The sequence below is a fragment of the Cucurbita pepo genome, chromosome 15, assembly GCF_057944985.1.
Source record: "Cucurbita pepo subsp. pepo isolate OVF chromosome 15, ASM5794498v1, whole genome shotgun sequence".
Classification (NCBI taxonomy): domain Eukaryota; kingdom Viridiplantae; phylum Streptophyta; class Magnoliopsida; order Cucurbitales; family Cucurbitaceae; genus Cucurbita; species Cucurbita pepo.
In genome coordinates this window covers 12,261,771-12,283,297 of record NC_141812.1, presented here as the reverse complement: position 1 = coordinate 12,283,297, position 21,527 = coordinate 12,261,771, and the positions used below count along the sequence as shown (strand labels likewise).

The following is a 21,527-nucleotide window of genomic DNA, read 5'->3' as shown; positions in this document are numbered from 1 at the left end:
AAAAACATTTTAAGATTTCCAAAATCCCAAAGGAGGCTAAGAATAGATATCTAGATTGATGTCCTCAACACAGTTCCATTAAACGTTACGCATCAAGACAGTTAGGAAGCTTACCCATCCATGTAATGCTTCCATTTGAAATAAAAATGTAGCAGTATTAGTAGTTATGAAAGGAAGTGGGAAAGAATGTCGCTCAATAAAACAGCTTGATCTTGAGTCTGACCCATCTTCCACACCTTGAAATCTGGAGGAAAATAGTCGGCATCCTTCCAGTTCTTCAACGACCCAAGACAAAAGGGCCCTTGAACGTCCCCCTGAGGATCTAAATAATACCAAATCAAGCTTCTTAGTGTGCTATTCCAATCAAGCTCTTCACCCCTTGGTAGTTCGTCGTCGTCGCTCAAATTTATCACTCGAGATTCTTTAATCTGCTCATTCGCTAGCCAGCCTTTATCCACCTCATTTATAAGTTCTGTCTCATTCAAGCTACTATTACACGTAGATTCTACTGGTTGTGGGGGCTGTTCTTCATCAAGAACACTTCGTCTACATTCTGCAACAATAACATAATAGAAAGCAATCAGTTCACATGTCATCTACCTAGTGTACTTCCAATATCAACATTTGGGTTTGAACCAAATACAATTTCTCTTCCAATATCAACTAGATGCGATATCAAAACCTTCACACAAAATTTAAGGCCGAATCATAAATAAAGATGACAAACCTGCAAATTCTTCCACGTTGGACATCGAAGCTGCAGTTCGGTTTTCTGCAACATAAATATCAACATTTGGGTTTGAACCAAATACAATTTCTCCTTGATTTGTATCATCTGAAACCTCCCTTCTCACCTGCAATTTGGTTTCATCTCCTTCATTAGTGACATTATCTCCTTGATTTGCACTACCATAAATGCCTTGAAATTCTGGTTCATCTGCAATCACTTGTGGAATCTCACGAAAAATGCGCGACTGTTCTTCTGCAGTCTGAAGGAGCAGCTTTTTCTCCAAATATTGGTCAAGCGTACATCAAGTCAGTTAAGGCTCATTTGTTTTGTTTTAGCCTTTTAGGCAATCTTACTTCCAAGAGTCACAAAGATTAGAAGCTACTGAATGTGGTCTTTTTCGAAGCATGCTAATCTAATGATAAGCACAATCTGGGATGATGATAATGATATACCAATACCAGAAGAAGGGGCAAAAAAGAAAAAAAAAAAGCTCCAAAGTTGTATCAATAAAAATTCCAAATTACAGGTTCTAAAAATAATAAATCATTGAACTGAACTTCAAAAGATAATCCCATTCACCCAATCAATTCTCTTAGAGATCTATAGCCTATAGCTCCAGGACTTTGGGAAGCAGTTTCTAATAATCTTGCGGTTATTTCTCAAATTTCTTACAGTTGCCCATTTCCAGTAAAGATGGCCTTCACCAGGGTAAATAAATTAAAAAAAACATGCTTCGTTGTTTAAGCCACTGTGGGGAAAATGCATGTTTGGGTCAATCAAGTGGCTCAAAATAGAAACAGAAATATAGCCATCAAGAAGCAACGTTCTATAGCTGGCACATGCATACTTTTGTAATCAGCTTACTAGAAAATAGGTTGAGACTATTACATAATGAGAAAAGACATTCTCTCATCGTATAAAAATGTTGTCTAAAGAGAGGCAATGGGGAGGAACTGCATACGTTCTATAGCTGATACAGGCATATTTTTGTAATCAGCAAATTAGAAAATAGATTGAGACTATTACATAATAAGAAGAGGCATGCTCTCATTATATAAACATGTTGTCTACCGACTCAATGAGGGGCAATGGGAAGGAAGTGCACATGTTATAACCACCATTAGAACCAACTAAAATTATTTTAGATACAGATAATTTACTACAATGTTAAATTGTATAAGCTTGATTCCTGAAGAACTTCATATAATAAGATCTACTCTTGAATTTTAAATGATTGATTGTTTGAGCAGAAAGAAACAATGCAGTTTAACATGACTGAAAATACAATTGAGAGGAGAAAGGGGATCATGCTATGATACGGAATTGATGTAAAGTAAAGAAGAAAGCTCATATTAGAGAATTAGAGAGGAAATAGGCATTAACATCCATTGCAAACTATTGATAAGTTGGCTTGACGAGCTCAAATGTGAGGAAGCAGGAGCAATAAACAACAAATCTCTCCTATCGATCAACAATAATAATTATCTAATTATAGCAGCAATTGAAAAAAATAACACTTGTGATACAGTAAATACGACGCATCTGCTAGCTAAAGTGAGTTTGACTCAGTAATGAAATGTATAATTTTCATTATATCAATGAAAAGTTCTCAGATTCTTGTTTCAGTGCAGAAGTTTGTTGTTGTTAATTTTTTTTGTATCTCTTCTATTATTGTTTCCTTCTTTGTCATGCTTCGCTTTCATCCTTATATTCCTTGTTACCGTTAGGTTATTACCTGTTTTAGTTCCTTTCTTCCTTTAATAGTTGTACATTCGTATGAAATATATGAGAAATATCCTACTCAAGCAAACACAACATACAATAAAAAGAAATTACAAAAGGATATTCCTTGCGCCACCCCTTTTCATTCGCTTGATCAATGAGGTTTTGCAGCAAAGAAATTTCTCTCGAAAGCCACTGAAACAGAAACATAGCACTGAGTTGACAGACCAAGTCACGAAAACAAAGATGTGCAAATCCTTCCCATCAGATGAGCATGAATTCAGCGCAGTAAAGAAATCGAAATACTCCATCAGATGAGCATGATGGTTGGCATGAACAAACTTTTGCATACCACTACAGATGCATATATATACCATAGCGTGCTTTCGATTTAATGGACTTTAGTAATAACCATATGCAGTCTACTCTTCACATTTCAAGACTTAATATCTGAATGTAGCCTTCTGACATAAACATCCATAAATTTTTCATGACTGAAAGCTAATTACTATTTTGACCTTCATAACTTTGTGTTATATATACTCGTCTACCTTTTGATATCATTCGATATATTGAAAGTTCACTGATAAATAAAATTTTAAATAACAAAAACTGCTAGAGGGAATAAAACTAAAGAAAAATGCAAGGCAGCCTGCCTTCTGAGCAATGAAAAAATTTGGAGTTATCATCATACGTACATGCTTGGTAATATCCACATGCAAGGCCTCAACTTTTTGTTGAACCTCTGCCTACCAAAAAGAAAAATGAGCACATGTAAATAGGAGAAATGATCTACAACTGGTAAGAGAGAAATAAAGAGGTTCTCCACACTAGATTTGGGAACCATAAATGCAACCAGAAGAAGATAGAGAAGAACTTCATATTAACAGTACACATCAATGCTTTTACATCGTTCACATGTTGTAGACCTTGACAAGAATTTAAGTTGTACAAGAGTTGTTGGTAATAAGTTCGAAAACGTAGCAAAAATTTTAAAATGCTTGACAGAATCAATAACACGAGTAGGCCACCCACCATTTGAGAAAAATGCATTTCTTTTACACTAAAGATGATCAGTTGCTCATATCCTTCTCCAATAGTAATAACCATTAGCTTTTAGACTCCCTCAAATTGTCTGGTCAGGAAATTGATCATAGCTCAACTGGATCACCAAATACTTTTATAGCATGGAGGAAGTTCCTTTGAATCCTCCCTGGTTATAAGGTCAGAATCCAATGGCATTCTTGTTTTGTTGTTTTGTGGAGCAACTGGCTGGAGAGGAAATGTAGAAACTTTCAAGAATTTGAGAGGTCCTGTGTAAGTAAGGATTGGACTCCTTCTATAGGGCTGGTCTTTTATGTCCCTTCCCGTTTTATTTTTATTTTTATTATTAAAAGCTTGTGAAAAAATGTGTTCATGAATAAGTCATGTTTGAAGAAAACATCATAAATTCTTCATTATGATTCGGGGAGTTAATCTTTAGTTAAATTATACAAAATACCCTTGATTGGGGGAGTTAATCTTTGATTAAATTATACAAAATACCCCTGAAGACTCTCACTTACGAAAATTGATCTCGGTGATGGCAGCAATTAAGGCTCCAAATGAAACTTAACGGCAGCTATGAAGGCTCCAAATGAAACTTAACGGCAGCTATGAAGGCTCCAAAAGAAAATTGATCACGATGGATGATTGTCAATGATAAAGGATTCACATACTGATAAGGGTTTTGGTTATAATCAGATTTTCCCGAATAGAAAAGCACTGGTACCATATTGCAAATTATCTTGCTATTCTTCCTATTTAATTTTTTTTAGGTACATGTGTCTTTTATAATACAAAAAGGCTAACTAAATCCATAGATATTAGGTAATAGTAAATCCAAATAAATCCGTAACAATAAATCTTAAATCTAAATAAATTCTTAGATGTTAGGTAACAATAAAGATAAATTCACTACTTTTCTTATTTAATGGAATTCCACGAATTATCATATTGAAATTAGCAATAAAGAACTAATTTTGTCAATTTAGAGAAACAAAGGACCATCTGAGCGACAAAAGAAAAACTTACAATAGTTAATCTCTTAACCAAACCACTTTTTACTCTCAGATCCAGATCTTTGCATTCCTCCTGCAACATAGCAATGGCAATTAAACTTCCAGTAATAATCATAATAGGATAACTCCTAAGCAACACATACAAGTACAAGTAGATGCCTATCCAAAACATTTCAATTAAACATAAAGGGTAAATTTTGGCTTGGAGGAGAAAAAAGCCTCTGATGATAAATAAGTTGAAACACTGATTCTCAGTTACAATGCGTGTAGGGACAATTTAATATACAGTAGATAGATGGGTTATTCTACCCTGTTCAATAAAGAAAATCTAGAATTAACACCGACGGGCAACAACTTTTTCCTAAAGGAAACAGTAATTTATTATTATTAGGTAGGTATAAATGATGTATAAAAAACCTTACAAACAGTAGACTTAAGGAAAGAGAAAGCAAAGGAAAACGTCTAAGATGCGTTAACTGCCTCCCATTATTTTCTTTTTTGGCGGTTTTTTCTCTTATCCAATTGCTCTTCAATCTTTTTTGACCATTATACAGCCTCTGTAAATCGTACTAAAGGTTGGAATTCCACCTTTTCTTAGATATCTTGCGTTAGTCCAGAGATATTTCAAGTGATTAGTTACCATTCTCTTTCAGCAAGCTTGAGGTTGAGGTTGAGCCAAGTGTCACAATCGCACTCTTGCGGCAGCAGAAAAACGATTGTACGGCACTAGTTCTAACCCAAGGAACAAGTCAACTATGAGAAACTCGAACTTCGCGGACAATGTCGGTGTATGCTTGAGCCTCGAGTCATGTTTGCGAGAAATGTTTTAGAAAACGTTAGCGAGGAAATACATTTGAAAACAATTTGAACAAATTGAAGAAAGCAACATTATATGACTATAACCAAGAAAGAAACACCACAATTTAAATAGCATATAACTCAGAGTAGGAAGAATTGACGACTAATCGCATCCCACTATAGTACATTTTGGGGCATTTTAGCCCTCGCGGGTGTAGAAATGATTTTGGTGACCGGTCATACACCCCGTATTGACGCAACATGAAATAGTAAGAGTTCATCTAAGATGAAAGCATGTCAAAGGGGTTTGGAACGGGCATGCTGCCATGGACAACACGTTCTAGACAAGCATGATCAAGATATCCGACATGCGGCCATAAGCAACACACCTTGGACAAACATGACCGTAACATCCTCTCCCACTTAATTGGTTGACGTCTCTATCAACTGACTCTTCGCGAACTTAATGATGTAGGTTGAGGCTGACTTTATGTCCCTCGACGCGCTACCAGCAGATCTCAGCAATGAGGAGTCTTTTCCAATCTACAAGGAACTGTTGAAAACCACTTCTCAGTTCGTTGACTGTTGGCGTCTTCTCTGTCGGCGTCTCTCCTACTTTCTTCGCTTGAAAATTTTCTTCTTTGTGTGAGGATGTGTCACCTCTTTCTGCTTGACGTCTTCTTATTCAAGATAGTAACATTTCAAGTTACTAACGTGGACAACAGGGCTAGTCTGCATCCATAGGAGCAATTGGATCCTATATGATGCTTTTCTGACCTTGTGGATAACTTTGACTGGTCCATAATATTTTCGCACCAATTTTTTATTCTTGTTGTTTTGACCTTGGGGTGATCTAACCTCAATTTGATCAAAACTCTCTCTACATCTTGAAATTGTTGTGGCCGACGATTCTGACCGGCCCTTCATTTTTCCATCACTTGCGGACTCCTGCTCCACCCTATCTCTTGGGGTTGATCGATACTAAGATTGAATAATCGTTCAGCGATAGCATAGGCCGTGGAAAGGTCTTGAACTCTGTGTTCGTAAAGCTTGATTTTCGTCCACAGCTTCAACCCCTCAATAAAACTGAAGACTTTGTTTATCTCACACATATCACGAATATCTAACATAAGCCTAGAAAACTGCTTAACGTAGTCTCGGATACTACCAGAATGCCTTAGCTCTTTTAACTTCCTTCTTGCGATTATCTCGACATTCTCTAGGAAGAACTGTGAGCAGAGTTCTTGTTTCAAGCTATCCTGAGTGTCCACGGTACATCAACCCTCTTGAATATCCATGTACTTGGACCTCCACCACAACTTAGCATCGTCGGTTAGATGCATTGTTGCCAACGTGACCTTCGCTTCTTCTGCCACGATATTTGTGGCTCAAAAGTATTGTTCGAGGTCGAAGATAAAATTCTCTAGAGTCTTGTCATCTCGAACCCACAGAAGGGCTTGGGCTTCAGGACCTTTATCTTGTTAAACTGTACTACACCCCAAGCTGGGGTTTGGTACCCCACCGCTCTCATGGTGAGGTTTAATTTGGCGCTTAGATCTGCCACTTCAGCCCTGACCACTACAAGGGTTGCTCTCAAATCTTCAGACAAATTTGAAACCATCTTAACGATCGCTTGTTGGGCATCGTCTAAGCCCTCGATGCGTTCTTCCATTCGAGCAACCAAGCCCGTCGAGCTATCCCTATGCTCGAAGCCACCAGAAGTTGTGGCCTTGTCTTCTAGGGCCTCGACGCTAGACATTAATTCACGAACAGGCATTTCCTCAAGGTGGCCTGCCATCTCATCGATCCTGTCAACTTTAGCGGCAATCTCAGTCATGTGAGATTCCAAAAGCCCCATTCCATCAAGAACTTCACTCATGCAGAGTAACTATTCTTCGATTTCAGCTAATCAATCAGTCTGTGACTTGTCAAGTTGTTTTGCAGCTAACATGGTTGTGTACTACTTTCCAAGGAGCCGACTTGGCTCTGATACCACTTGTCACAATTGCACTCTTGCGGCAACGAGACAGCAATTGTGTGGCACTTGTTCTAACCCAACGAACAAGTCAGCCGTGAGAAATTTGAACTTTGTGGACAATGTCGGTGTATGCTCGTAGACATGATTTTGGGACATTTTAGCCCTAGCGGGAGTAGTCATGATTTTGGAGACCAATCATACACCCCGTATGGACACAACATGAAGTAGTAAAGGCTTATTTAAGATGAAAGCATGTAAAAGGGATTTGGAACGGGCATGCAGTCATAGGCAACACACCTTGGACAAGCATGACCGTGACAACAAACACCTAGGCAGTTGAATTCTTTGGTATGATCTCCCACCGTTCTTGACACTTGCTTGCAGTGATGATATTGATTAAAAAGGATATGTTCGTAGTTATTTGACAAGAAGTTTTCTTTTAGGATCTTCAACATTATTGGTCAAGTCTTGATAGTTCTCTTCCTGAAACCTCGCCTATTGTTTTGGACTTGGGGAGTTGGTCCCACTACGCGGACGCTCCATCTTCTCCATCTTTGAGTTTTAATGTTACTAACTTAACCTTCTTTTCAGGAAGGTTAAGTTAGTAACATTAAAACTCAAAGATGGAGTTGACTAAGGTTCCTATCACCCTTCTTTGATCTTGTATTGATTGATGGGAGTTGACTAATGATCTCAACTATGATTGCCCCAATCTGAGTTTGATTCTCTCTAGTTGGACCGCCATGGAAGTAATTACATGTTGCGTACCTCCAAGGGTTTCTTCAACCGACAGAAAGCCTTGAGTTGAAGTTAGAGGGATAGCGCAAGGGTAGAATGTAGACTCTAAACCAGATTGATCTTTGTCAACTCCGAGGTAGTTGGCAGCCTTCTTTCCAGCCATGGGATGTCCATTTTATGGGGGCTTCGATACCAAACTAAAGTAATTCAAGGAGAGTTCTTGAATTTTATTTTAACAAAATACCCTTACAACCTAAAAGACAGTTGTTTATAGCCTCAAAGAGCCCGTAACTAAAGCATATCAAACTCTTGGTAAACAAGCTTCACTTATACGGGTAAAAGGTAAATGCAGAACAAGCTATGGAAAGAATGACAAGAACGAATAAGAAAACTAAAGAATGGTCTAAAGACCCCAAGAAAAGTTTAAAAATCTCAAAAGCCTCTTACATCACGATCATTTAAATTCTATCATTTTTAGTCAGCAATACAAATTCTTACAGTCTTTTTCTTCTATGAAGAATAATATCTTATCGTTTTGTTTACACTGTATAATCCATACATACTCTATATTACACTGAAGGAAAAAAGAAGTATATTGATCTATAATAATAATAATAATGACAGTGGAGAAATTACCTCAGAAAACTTTTCATCTGAAAGCATGCAAATACTGACGTCTTTCATCACATTGGAAACATGAAGAAGGAATCTTGTACCCAAATCACCAGGTATAGAAACTTTCTTCACCCCTAAAGAAGGTCAAAAAATAAGATCACTGAATTAATTATCTGAGATGACATATGGTTGGACGGTAAGCAACATAGTAGGACCTATTTAACTCCGGTAACATTCTTTCAATGGTTTTCATAACAACAATTTGCAGTTATCTCCATGAAGAATATAAATAAAACGTATACAAGATTACAACGAAGTTTATACTTGTAGAGATAAATTATTCTAGCTAGCGTATTCCCTGCTCGTGAATAAAAAAGGATAGGTTGGTTACCTGTAACTTGCACAAGCTGATGAGTATTTTTCTGAAGATAGTCATGGGGATCAGATCTAATCCTGACAAAGCTACCAATCAACTTGCTCTCAAAGGTTTCATGATCTTTAACCAGATCCTCTACTAAACTCTTTCTCAAGTAGACAAGATTAATATTTCCAGGAACCATGGCAGCAAAAGAAGTATTTGGGTTCACCAGCACTCTCGTCTTCTGACTGAGCTTTCTTCCTGGGGTTTTACCATTCTCCCGTTTGAGGGTATTTAAAAGATTCTCCGTCTCGTCAGAGCTGTAAGAAAAGTCATCATCTGATTCATCTTGATTCTCCGCAAAGTGCGGCTCTAGCATGTCATGGATTTTAATACGGCCAATTGTTTTCCTTCCGAAAATGGAATGGAGCCTATCATCGCAAACGATTCGTTTCTTTCTAGAAGGATGAAGAAGGTTGTTAATACTGACATATTCATTTACAAGAGAGGTAACGTCGTGTCGAGAAATCTTCTCTTTGGTATCCTTACCAATTGATTCAAGAAATTCAATAAGTGGTCTTGATCCCCAACCAACGAATTCATATTTCTTGGATCTAATTTTCCTTTTCATTCTTACAGGAGTACATACCTGCTGTCTACTACTTTCGATCCACTCGAGCGAATCCATTCTTCATCCTATATAGTTGATAGCTTCGTCATTCTAGAGAGAAACTGATCCCCGCCCAAGGACAGCGGAGCTTCCAAGCTTCTCCATAAACAACAATGGAACCCCACCGGTTCTGTCGAATGTATACACGAAATACTTCGTTGACAATTCAGTCGCATATATTTGGGTTTTTTTTTGTTTTTTTTAATAATAAAACTTGAAACCATTAGGGGCATTTGAGACAATGGAGTGTTTAGTCTCAAATTATTTAACCAGATACGAGGAGTTAATTAATGTGTATTTATTTATTTTTATTTTTATTTTTTATTTTTTATTTTTTATTTTTTATACTTTTGTTGTGTTAAAACATTAAAATTATATTTAAAGATTTAAAAAAAAAATCAACTTATAGATTTGTTCCCGTCAATCCTAAAATTAAGTCGTTGTTTTATAAATATTTTAAAATTTTGTGTAATTACCAAATGTGATTAGGTCCCTCAAATGATCCATTGAGGGGCTTATTTCTTTCAAGGTGTTTTAGGCTGAGAAGAATCTCCCAACCTTAGATTATGAAACAAAAGGGTAAAGAAACAAGATATGAGACAACCAACAAAACATTCACGCATTGATATTACGGAAGGGTAGAGGGAGGGAATAACAAGTATTGGTCTGTCAAATACAAGGAATAAATTTGATGCAGGACTGACTATGAAATCACAACTTCAGTTTATTTAAACAAGCTACAATGGTTGTGAAAGACAACATTATACTTCTGTTCATCAACTGGTTGGTTCATCTATCCGTTCTTCACCTTCTTTTCCTGGAACAAGTTGTACTGCTACCATTGCCATCACTTCTCCAGGAGGTGGGTGGTCAAATTTGCAAGTAGACCCATACTTGCAGGTACCAGTTTTGAGATAATATGGACAAATTATGGCATCCTGTCAAGTAAAAGGATTATTTCAGATACTCTTGGTTTACATATAAAATAATCTCAACCAGATAAGATGACTCAACAGGTAAATAACTTTCAGACATAAATAATCCTTTCGTTCATTCTTTTTTTTTTTTTTTTTTTTTTTTTTTTTTTACACACACACAACAGTGAAAAATGTCCATAACAGGAGAAGAGAGCTCGTCCTATAAGGAGAAAATCACGAGTGTGTTCCAAAAGAGTGCTTCTGAGGCAATAACTCGGAAGCATTATTTTCATAGAATAATTTAATCATAGACTATCAAATAAATCAGGAGGATAACTGTATTAACATTTACAACACCACGGCGTAGAAGAGACAATGAAAGGATTTTGTCTAATATTCTAGTAGAGAACTTGTTTTTATAAAACTGACATGTAATTCTCTTAAAATAAATAAGAAAAACAATCAGCTAATTTAGATATATATACCTCCCTCCTAGGCAGTCCAGCAAGTGTTAGTTTCACATTATGTTGAGAAGCCTGCATTGCTGCTGACCGATCAATAGGGTGGTGAAATTTGCATCGTTCCCCAAATTTACAGTCCCCAGTCTTCATATAATACTACAAAAATAAATATTTAGGAACGAAAGAACATATCAACAAAACAATAAACTTACAACTAAAATTAATAACAATAACACCAATAACTGCCATTTCTCCTGGTAACAGATAAAATACGAAGTATAGTAATGAAAAATAATAATAATAATAATTACCTGAGTGCCATTTTTTTTTTTTGCACTTTTTTTATGACATTGAGTGCCTTTTAATAATACGTAATGTTGAATCAACAAATTTGAGTTAACAAGTGAAACAAGAATCTATATATATGAAGTATAAATAAGTCAAACAAGAAAACTAAAATATAAAAAATGTAATATTTTTCCTGAAAAAGACGATGATTTTTCATTCAATTGAAAAATTACATTGAGAAGTATCAAATTTAAAAAAGCAACAAATACAATGGAAAGAACAAACATACGAAGGAAATGCACCCAATCCAGATACTAAAATATAAAATAATCATAAGACCCCAAGCAATGACGTTAAGTAAGAAAATTTTCAGCACCAAATATTGTAGTCATATTGTTAACGCTAATATGGTGCAATTTTTTTTTTTTTTTTTTTTTTTCCGTTTTTAACGCTAATATGGATTTTCAAATTACAAAAATAAAAGAAAATGATTTCTCTTTCCATTCTTTCTCCATTGCTTCATCTTCTCTTCTAATCACAGCCTACCGTCCAATCCACTCCTCGTTCTGAACATAAACACAGTGGTCGTCCCTGCAGATTCTCATTGAACAACTCACTCGTAAACATCCCGCATTATTTCACCACCAACTCATCTAAAAAACCGTTTGGTTCCGTAAAAAATTATATCTCAAATCTCTTCCGTTCAATCATCTGTTTCTTGTTGATTGATGCAGAAATTGTGTTCTTGAATAGGCTTCCGCCTTCTTTTTCGAGTTCCATATTCGAGAGAGAAGCTTTTGTCCTAGAATGTACTCCTAACATTGTAGTACTTCATTCTTGGACAACTCTTGAAAATTCTCTCTAAAAGTTTCCCCCTTGTAATTAGGTGTGCTCCCTCTTGAGAGTGACATTGTCAAGAGTTTCTTGATTTTCCATTGGCGACAATCAACTTTGGCCTGAGCAGTGGCTCAGATACCAAATTGGTGTAGCCTAAGAGTGACCAAGGAGAGTTTCCTCCAAAAAGTCTCAACCCCAATCTTTAGTATGAGTCAAATTGGTCTAAAATAAATGGAAGAGACCTCTATTTATTAGAGAGCGAACTACAATCCAAAATTACAAAGGATAGTAAACACCTCGAGATTCATACTAACATAACATCATGATTCCCTAAAGAACCTATCAGGAGAGGGGGACAGCCATCAACATACTATCATCATATCATAACTCCAAAATCCTATTGGGGAAGGGGAGGGATGCGAAGAGATACTCACGTCACATTCTATCTGCCCAGGTCTTCGAGGGTAAATACTTGAGCTGGATCCCAACTGGAACATAAGAAAAATAGTTTGAGTTAGTTATTCACTACAAGAGGATTCATACACTTCAATAGTTCAAACAGAATGTTATAGTAACTTAGTATTAAAAAATTGCATACTTACGTTCTTAAACAAGGGACAAATATTTTCTCTATTTCAAAGACTAAAATCAAACCATTACTCTGAAATCAAGGGCTTGACCACATAAATGCATGTTTAATTAACAAACAATAAACAAATGAACTTGCAGTGAAAAAAATGCTAGCATAAGACCCTAATGGAACATCAACTTTCTTTCTAATTGAAAAACTAGATTTTTCATTGAGAAAAATGAATGAACACAACCGGACCAACCAAAAAGCCAACAAAAGACATGTCTCCAAAAACAACAGCCCCAAAAAGGATCCAAGCAGAAACTAGCCTATCAAAACAAGAACACGAATCTAGAAAATTAAGGCCAAATGACATCAGACAACACAACCATCAAATTGGGAATTTTTAGAAGTAAAAACAAGGGGCCGCTGGAGTAGAAAGTTGATAACTATGCCAAAGGCCATAAAATCAACACTGCCCATCAAGACTAAGACGGACTTACCAGTGGCTGAATCAATCTGGGATCAACAGCTTGATAAATAGCATTAGAAGGATTAGAAATTCCAATATTCATATTAGCAGCTGAGACCATTGCTGGAGTAGATGGATTGATTGCTGCCAAAAATTCCAAGCATATTTTAAATGATCATTACATACCTTACAAAGTTTCAAAACTGCAAATGAGAACATTACACGCATACCATTTCTGTCAGGGTGATTGTAGCGGCAAGTGGTACCATACTTGCAACTGATACGTAACAACCAATAAACATAAGACTCATCATTATTTTCTTAAGCAGAACTATCATAAATAAGTTGTAAGTGCTCATATACCTGCCCGTTTTCAAGTAGAATGGACAATCCACTTCACCCTGTTACAAGAAAGTTGTTTGGTAAAATTTAGATCTTGTCTAATGCAAAACAATTTATTAAGACTGGAATTTTCCATTAAGACTTGAACCATAATTCCAGAAAGAGAAGTAACTGGCAACACAAAAGAAATAGAGTATTAAAAATACTGACATCCTCTGGGATACAAGAAAATAAATATTTAAACTTCTACAATTGTAATCCAATTTATTACCGGTCTAATTGGAAGTCCTTTAGAATTGTGTATTAATGCCGGAGAAAATGAAACAGGAGGCTTAACAAGCTTGAAGTCTCCAATTCTTCCTTCTGTATTAGCTTCCATCAAAGTTTGTTCGCTATTTCCATTAACTTCCCCAGATAAAATTTGGATATCTTTTGGGTGATGGAACTTGCAGTTAACACGAAATTTGCAATTTCCGGTCTTAACATAGAACTGCAGGGGAAGAAATCAAACAATATGTCTATACCCGACTTGTACGCCTAAAATATTAGTAAAGAACATGTGTGTGCCTGTGTGTGTACGTGTATATTACTGCACACAGTGGCTCAGATGGTCTCTCAGGTAAGGACGAAACATCAGATTTTTCAGCACCCTGAAAATAGTAAAAACATAATACATATCAACAAAGGAAAAAAAAAAAGGTACCCAAAACAAGAATAAAGCTTGAAGACATCAGGTTCATACAACTTACCACAGATTCAGACGTATCTCTAGGGTGATTGAACTTGCACCTTGAACCAAATTTACATCGTTGAGTTTTCAAAAAGTACTGCAGGAATCAAAAAGGTCGTGAAGTAATGCAAGAAATATAAGTGCATATTACTTCAAATAAATAAATAAATAAATAAAAAGATGTGAAGGATAAAATATTTAAAATAGAACTCACTGGACAATCTGGCTCCCCAAGTCTTTCTGGGAGATCTTCACTACTAGTTATTTGTGGGACCTAAATAAATTATAGATGAGATAAACAGCCATTGGAGAAAGCAATATAAAATGGTATTAGAAGCACAAGCTACCTTAAGACTACAAGCGCAAAAGAATTTGGAAAACAGATACTTAGAAACGTTAACCATATCTATTATTAGGAACAATTATGCAACTCAATTCATTCTTGGCAAAGGACCTAACTTGGCACCAAAATGGTGGCCCATGCAGAAACCTAACTAGGTGTTCAAGCCATCCAAAAATTCTTCAATTCCTCTAAAGCTAGATATTCCACAAAATAGAAAAGAAAGCTGCATATCAAAAAGACCCCCCTCGCCCCAAAAACAGTTTGAAACAGCACCTCCATCATCGAAGGATAAGATCTATTGTGCACCTCTATCCCATATCAAGTGCGCAAAATGGCAACCCCATGAAGCATGATCCAAATACCCTAAGCACATTTACATATGACATACCAATGAACCCCTAACTAGATAAACGTAGAGGATTTGGAGATCCTAACCTTTCGCAATTAAGAGAAAGAACGAGGGACATGAGGGTGTGAAATGGATAAAAGATTGGAGTTTCATGAAAACGCCCTATAAGTATTGGGAGTCCACATATACGTCTTTGAAACTCATTCAGCAAAACATAGAAAAATAAAAGTTGGAAATACGTAATTGGGCAGAGCGCAAAGACGCTAAAGATGTACGACACATTGTCCCAACTACAAGACGATAGAAATCACTGAAGCAAACTTTAATAAAGGTTATGGGATCCCACAATCCAGCCTAAAACCAGTAACTGAGTCATCCCCGATAACAAAGATTCAAAACTTAGAAAAGAAGAATAACATAGATAAAATAGCCTTCCAATGGTTCCTAACAGTTCCTTTAGTTCAGTTTCCGTTAGCAAGCTCTCAAAGAATTTCGTAGTCTTGTTTCTTCATGCTTCTCAGTTTTCTTTGTTTAATTGAAGGATTTTAGGCTTCTTTTTGTCAGTTGTTCGGATATCTTGAAAAGCTAAGAAACACGATGTGGATCCAAGACACAGATACGACACGACACGAAAATGGTGACATGTCAATTTTTAAAATTCTAGAACATAAATATGACAAGGGCACACATGTTAAAATATACATTTTTGAATATACATCACTTTTATACCAGAAGAAAATTCAAAGACAATAAGTTTACGAATTTATATGCTTAAATAAATAAGTTAGCAATTCACTTTCAAAATTTATTTAAAGTCAAGTGTTCAATATTTTTCTAACAAATGATAGAATAACATTGATTTTGTACAACTACTATCTAACACATCTATTGTGCTAATAAGTGTTCAATACGTGTTCAACAAGCATTAAGAGTGTCAGTGTCCAATACATACTCAACATTGGCGTGTTGAAATGTGCAATACGTGTCAAATTTTGGAGTGTCCAAGATTTTTTTTTTTTCTTTCTTTTTGAAAAGAGACAATTTCATTGATGATTAAAATTTACAAAAGGGATGCATCATCCATGGTGTTTATAAAAAAACCTTCCTAATTTACAATGAGGGAGGTATAACTATAAGAAGTCTAATATAAATATTAGACAGTTTAACAATTATAGTCTTTCTTCTTAAATTTCTATTAAGAGGTCCTTCATGTAATTTATCTTTTGGTGCTTGAGAGCCTATTAACTCCTCCATTCATCAATGAAATTGTTTCCTTTCAATTTATATATATATATATATGTATATATATATGTATATATATATATGTATATATATATATATGTATATATATGTATATATATATCAAAAGGAAAGAACATAAAAGGAATGGATAAACCACACATTATATCGATAATGTTGAATCCCTTAGATAATAGAAAAGGACAATTGAAGGGAAAAAATAAATAAAGCATGAATAACTTCAACTTTCAATTTTTTTTTTTTTTTTTTTTTTTTTTTTTTTTTTTTTTTTTTTTTTTTTTTACAATATTCTTAATTTACAATAATTCTCAACATAGAACTTAATGAAAAATCTATATTTTCTGAGTAGTAAGTCCAAATCTCAAAATAATTCAAACTCAAGCTAATCACACCTGACTACCTAATAAAATCCCCTAAACTGTATTCCTAGTCATAAAGAAGTACATGGATTATGGCTTCCAATAATTATCCAAATACAACTCAAGAACTACAAATTCAAGAATTAATTAAATATGCAATTTACTGAATTGCCCCCACATCAATTCAATGAATAGAAAGCTAGCACTGCATCATAATTTACATGAATATATTTTTCCAAATCATAAGTTCAGCTAGCAAAAAGGAAAGATCAACCGCTTAAAAAAATGATATTTCTACACAGCATAGAGAAAAGGTGGCATCGAATACAGCACAAAATCAAGATATCATTCAAATTACTAACACCAAACCCCAGATCACTCACTCTTAATTTTAAGCATATGTGATAAACCCTTTAATGTATATGCCTATAAAGTATTTGTTTCTTTGTCGATCATAATTCATCTTTATAGGTATGAAAGATAGCAGAAAACAGTCACCTCTTTCCAATCTGGGATTCCACCATCAGGAACCCAAATAGGATGGTCAAACTTGCAGCTATCTCCAAATTTACAGGTTCTTGTGAGCATATAGTGGGCACAGTCCTTCTCTCCTGGCCTCTGTGGATATACATGCAAATTGCTTGTACTTTCAAATCTAGGACGCTTGGCTAAAGAATTTGAAGTATACCAGGCTTCACTTTGCCCCAAAGTGTTATAGGAACCCAAAACAGTCTGATCGTAGAGCACTATTGTACATAATAGACAAATATGTACAAGAAAGACAAACATGTACGTTACTATATAAGTATTTCTAGCACTACTATCTCGGCTGTATAGATTTAGAAATTAAATATAGTAGATTATGTAAAATATAACATTTTCAAAATATATACAGGAAAATAAACAGTCTGCATGAAGTTACATAGATCTTATCAATTTAAGGCTGCTTCATACTGTTATGGTGCAACTTAGTTGTACAGCAGCAGGATGAAAACAAACCATTACGTCGAACCCCATACATAAAATTATGCATACGACATAGGGGGCGTGCATGAATCACTTGAGACTTATAACACCATAGTTCCAGTCTCCAGAGAAGAAAATGGCTTCTATATAAAATACTTTGCAACGAAAACCATATGGAAATCCAACTAGCCATGACAGAGAGAAAGTAAGAGAATAAGTACTACTATCTTCTCCAATTTGGTACTGAACTATTGTTTGGGTTGATGTTCGTCCAATATACCGAAGATATGGAAGAAAATAAAACGACTCGAACATCATGGAAATTTAGGTCACAAATCATATGTAAAGTTCCATCAAGAAAAGAAAAACAAGAAAAATACTATTAACAAAATACATAAACACCCATATATAATAAAGAAAAAGACAGCGAACAGCACGAATGGAAGCACTGAAGCCAAACCAAAGCCCCATGATCACGAATGCCATTTGGTGGTCATGCGAAAGCAGGAAAAAGAATCAAAACATGAAAGTATCCCATCGGTGATGTTTTCTGAAAGCAGAAGTGAACAAATTCATTCGGCCTCGTTTTCGTGAAACTTTAAGTTAATGTCCAAGTACTCAACTAATTATTTTACGTCATTTTCTAAAGTGATTTTCCAAGAGATTCAAGTAGACAGCGAATAAAACTTACCGTCAGAAGAACGTTGGATGCCAGAAACAACAGAGTCCAGAGCAGTAGCAGCATCAGAACCCGGCCAAGAAAATTGAGAGACCGAATGCGACGTTCTTGGGACAATGTCGGCGGCGGATAACCTAAGGGCTTCATTCTGGGTCGAATACATGGTGGTACCACGATCAATAAAAGAGTGCTTAATGGAGAAACCGGAGGCCAGCGAGTCTGACACGAGGTAACGGCCGGAGACGATGTCGGAGAGGGAGCGGGAAGACGAGTATGCGGCGGGAAGAGGTGTAGTGGCAGTGGCAGTGGCAGTTGAAGTGGCAGGTCCCGCGCCGTAGACAGAGCTGTAACCGTGCAATTGATTAGCCATTTCTTTTATCCAAGACGCTGAAGAAACTGAAAGAAGCACCGGAGTAGACCAGAGTGGCAAACCCTAAAGAATACGTATTGTGAAGATTGGTCCGGCCGGAGACGCAGGCCGAGCTCCAACTTTGACCGCCAAATGGGTTTTCTTTTATCCGTTTTTTATTTTCACCGCTTATAATAAGGATTTGTTTTGTCCGACTTTTTGGGGTTTTGACCGCGAAATCACGGGAAATATTCCGATGGCAAGGATAAAGAACATGTTCGGGTTTCATATAAAATCAATTATGCCAAATTACTCGTTGCTCAATTTTGACAACATGTCCCGGTATAGGTCAAGAGGTAGATGGGGAACAATGAAACAAGGGAGGGGAAAGAGTAAAAATGAAGAACATTCAAGTAAGATGCGTAAAAATCCGATGTTTATCATTTACGACATTATCTATGCAAATTGGCATAGTAGTTAATGTGTCAAAGTTCATCTTATAAACGGTTTTGAAAACTATGAATTTTAATAAATAGTGATTTTCTATGAATGGTAAGCAATGTCACATGAGCATTTCAAATTATAAATAATAGCTACCATGACTTAGGAAGACTAGTTAAGATCTTTTTTGAAATAAATTTATAGTTTGAGGGTAAAAATAAAACTCTAGGACATAATTGAAATCTACAAACTTCAAGAGTATGGTGTTAATTGTCTAACTATAACTATATGGTCTTTAATTTATATGTTCCAATGAACACTTCCTAAGGTCAATGCAAAGTTGGTTTTGTGTCAAAAGAATGATTCATAAGTGATATGGGTGTTCTTTGTGTGACTTTGCTATAAATAAGAAAACCATCAAATTATAACATAATAAAATTGTTAACCAAAGATTGAAAAATATGATTTATGAGCATTAGATAGCACAAAAGACATCTCCAACCAAGTTCAAATTTCTCTAGAAAGCATTCTTCCATTCGTTCCCAGCTTATTATTATGTAACGATAACTACTTTACAAAGCGAAATTTGGGAAATTATTACACCTCCCTCTAGGATATGCTCATATTGGCAACAATTAGTTTGATAGGTCAAATTGGTATTAACATATTTTATAAGACATTAAGCATTGACATGAAAATTAAAATTTAATTTGAAGTTGAAATGATAAATTTCATGTGGTAGATGAATCAAATAACTTTATCAATTGTAATTTACTCAGCTCTCTGCATAATCGTAACTAAATTAACATGTTCGAAAATTAATTATTTTCATGCACAAGAAACACTAATCTAAAAGCAAAGTAAAAAATACAACATCTAACTTAAAACAAAATTTGATTAGCTGCAACACAGATAACATTCTAAAATTGCAAGTTAAAACCTCTTGCTTCAAGTATAATGCTTTAAGATATAGCAATTATATAAACGGTTCGTTTCATAAGCAGGTGATATAAACACAATTAAATGATATTTGTCAAGAAAAGAGAAAAAACGGGCTTAGACAGAGATATCTGATTGAAACCTTGGCTCGCTCCTATACAATCATCGAGCATTGCAGTCTTAACTCCTACCTGATTCCCCAGGTGGTCCCCGTCCAGATCGTTGACCACGGCCACCTCGCTCTATCCGACCACCCCGGCCACGCAATCCTCTCACAGGGCGTCTATCCAATGAAGAAACAACTCCAGCCTGTCTCAGCATAGCTCTTTCCTTGGCTCGCTCTTGCAAATTTATTGTAGTAGACGTGCTACTACCGACAGGAGACGACCGTTTTGCAACAATAGGGCTACCTTGTTTCGAATCATTTATTTCTGGCGGTGTACTCGAAACGTTCTCAGTAGCTACTGAGGTGGTTTCAACAGCCTGATCACTCTCCATATCAATCTGGTTACTATCAGTTGGCTTATCTAAAATTTCGGAAGTTTCATCAGCTGCATCACCCTCATCATTCTTTTCTTCATTTTGAATCTCAGGGGAGTTTATCTCGCCAATCTCCATGTCTGTGACAGCCATCGCATCATCATCAACTCTAGATGGGGAGGCATCAGGAGTTGCAACTGGCTCAATATGATCGTCTCCTATTTCAATGCTTTCAACATTATTGGCACCCTCCAGTTCCATAACTTCAGGGGCCACCTCACCTTCCTCTCTCTCGCTTCCAATCTCTGAATTTAGATGCCAGTTGTCTGGTTCAGCTTGATCTTTTAACCCATCATCTGACACCGCTACAATCTGCTTGTCCAGATTTTCATCCATCCTGTCAGTGTGTATCTCCTCATGGCTGATAGATCCATCAGATGATAGTTCTTTTGGCCTATCAGCCTTCTCCCCTGCAATTTCAACCTCTTTTTCAACATCAGCTGCATCCTCACTTGAACCATGAGGAAACTCACAAACATCAGGAACTTCTTCCAAGGGCGACTGAGTTTTGAGACTTTCCAGAGAGGTAGAAGATGGTCCACCAACGTCATCAGCCAAGGTATCTGACCCTTTAGCCTTCTTCATGACAGGAGCTGCCATTTCAGTAATGCTCTCCCCAGGGATAACTGCATGTTCATGCAATTCAGAAGCTGTTGCTACACGCTTGCGAGCCAGCTGATGGGCTGATGTAGTAGATTCACTTTCAGTTTCTGATTTTCCAGAAGTTGCACGCTTGCTTTCACTGTTTGGTAATTCTGATGTTGACATGTCTATATCACCCAGAGACCCTCCTGGTTTTCCAAGACGAGGTCGAACCAACTTTCGCCCTGCTTTACGCGTTTCTACTTTTGCCTTGGATAATTGACCTTTCTTTTCCCGTTCTTCTAGGACTTTGGCAGGAAAGTTGGTTGTTACAGGAGCCACAGGCACTGCAACATCAGGCGTTTGGAGAGGAACATCAGGACCTGCAAAATTTAGAGCTTTCATATCACGTAAATGGGGAAGAAGCAAAACT

At 36.2% G+C, this 21,527-nt stretch overlaps 3 protein-coding genes across 8 annotated transcripts in view; all 3 read right to left on the bottom strand.

Annotated features, from left to right (window-relative positions):
• Positions 1-15: 15 nt before the first annotated feature.
• On the bottom strand, positions 16-9,831 carry LOC111811417 (uncharacterized protein At5g08430). 2 transcript variants are annotated; one of them, XM_023698255.2, is made up of 8 exons: positions 9,649-9,821; positions 9,033-9,457; positions 8,663-8,775; positions 4,526-4,585; positions 3,151-3,201; positions 2,577-2,647; positions 728-1,026; positions 16-553 (listed from the first exon to the last, which is right to left on the bottom strand). In XM_023698255.2, the coding sequence occupies exons 2-8, from the start codon at positions 9,376-9,378 to the stop codon at positions 165-167; spliced, it is 1,329 nt and encodes a 442-aa protein (XP_023554023.1). In that variant the 5' UTR covers positions 9,379-9,457; positions 9,649-9,821; the 3' UTR covers positions 16-164. The 2 variants fall into 2 exon arrangements, with proteins under 2 accessions (XP_023554023.1, XP_023554021.1); XM_023698253.2 differs by having other exon boundaries at positions 9,033-9,831.
• Positions 9,832-10,264: 433 nt separating this feature from the next.
• Positions 10,265-18,792, bottom strand: LOC111811500 (zinc finger CCCH domain-containing protein 37). Of its 2 annotated transcripts, none has more exons than XM_023698381.2 (12): positions 18,256-18,792; positions 17,097-17,344; positions 14,502-14,561; positions 14,307-14,384; positions 14,148-14,207; positions 13,829-14,047; positions 13,579-13,616; positions 13,446-13,492; positions 13,247-13,359; positions 12,607-12,660; positions 11,072-11,203; positions 10,265-10,607 (listed from the first exon to the last, which is right to left on the bottom strand). In XM_023698381.2, exons 1-12 carry the CDS (start codon positions 18,611-18,613, stop codon positions 10,446-10,448), a joined length of 1,569 nt encoding a protein of 522 aa, XP_023554149.1. In that variant the 5' UTR covers positions 18,614-18,792; the 3' UTR covers positions 10,265-10,445. The 2 variants fall into 2 exon arrangements, with proteins under 2 accessions (XP_023554149.1, XP_086973990.1); XM_087117864.1 differs by having other exon boundaries at positions 17,097-17,216; positions 18,256-18,537.
• Positions 18,793-19,910: 1,118 nt separating this feature from the next.
• The window catches only part of NUA (nuclear pore anchor), a 42,650-nt gene continuing 41,033 nt past the window's right edge, over positions 19,911-21,527 (bottom strand). For all 4 annotated transcript variants that reach the window (XM_023655665.2, XM_023655666.2, XM_023655667.2 and 1 more), the window contains exon 48: positions 19,911-21,477. In XM_023655665.2, coding sequence (XP_023511433.2) covers positions 20,153-21,477 — 1,325 coding nt within the window. In that variant the 3' untranslated portion in view covers positions 19,911-20,152. The remainder of the gene's footprint in view (positions 21,478-21,527) is intronic.

Bases quoted from the DNA above. Each gene is read 5' to 3' on its own strand.
- LOC111811417 (XM_023698253.2), bottom strand. From the start codon at position 9,687: ATGGATTCGCTCGAGTGGATCGAAAGTAGTAGACAGCAGGTATGTACT. The intron at 4,586-8,662 runs GTAATTTCTCCA...GCTATGTTGCAG, and splicing joins CAGATGAAAAGTTTTCTGAG to GAGGAATGCAAAGATCTGGA. The intron at 2,648-3,150 runs GTACGTATGATG...TTTCTGTTTCAG, and splicing joins ATGTGGATATTACCAAGCAT to TGGCTTTCGAGAGAAATTTC.
- LOC111811500 (XM_023698381.2), bottom strand. From the start codon at position 18,613: ATGGCTAATCAATTGCACGGTTACAGCTCTGTCTACGGCGCGGGACCT. The intron at 14,562-17,096 runs GTGACTGTTTTC...TAATTTATTTAG, and splicing joins GAATCCCAGATTGGAAAGAG to GTCCCACAAATAACTAGTAG. The intron at 14,048-14,147 runs GTAATATACACG...CTTCCCCTGCAG, and splicing joins CATCTGAGCCACTGTGTGCA to TTCTATGTTAAGACCGGAAA.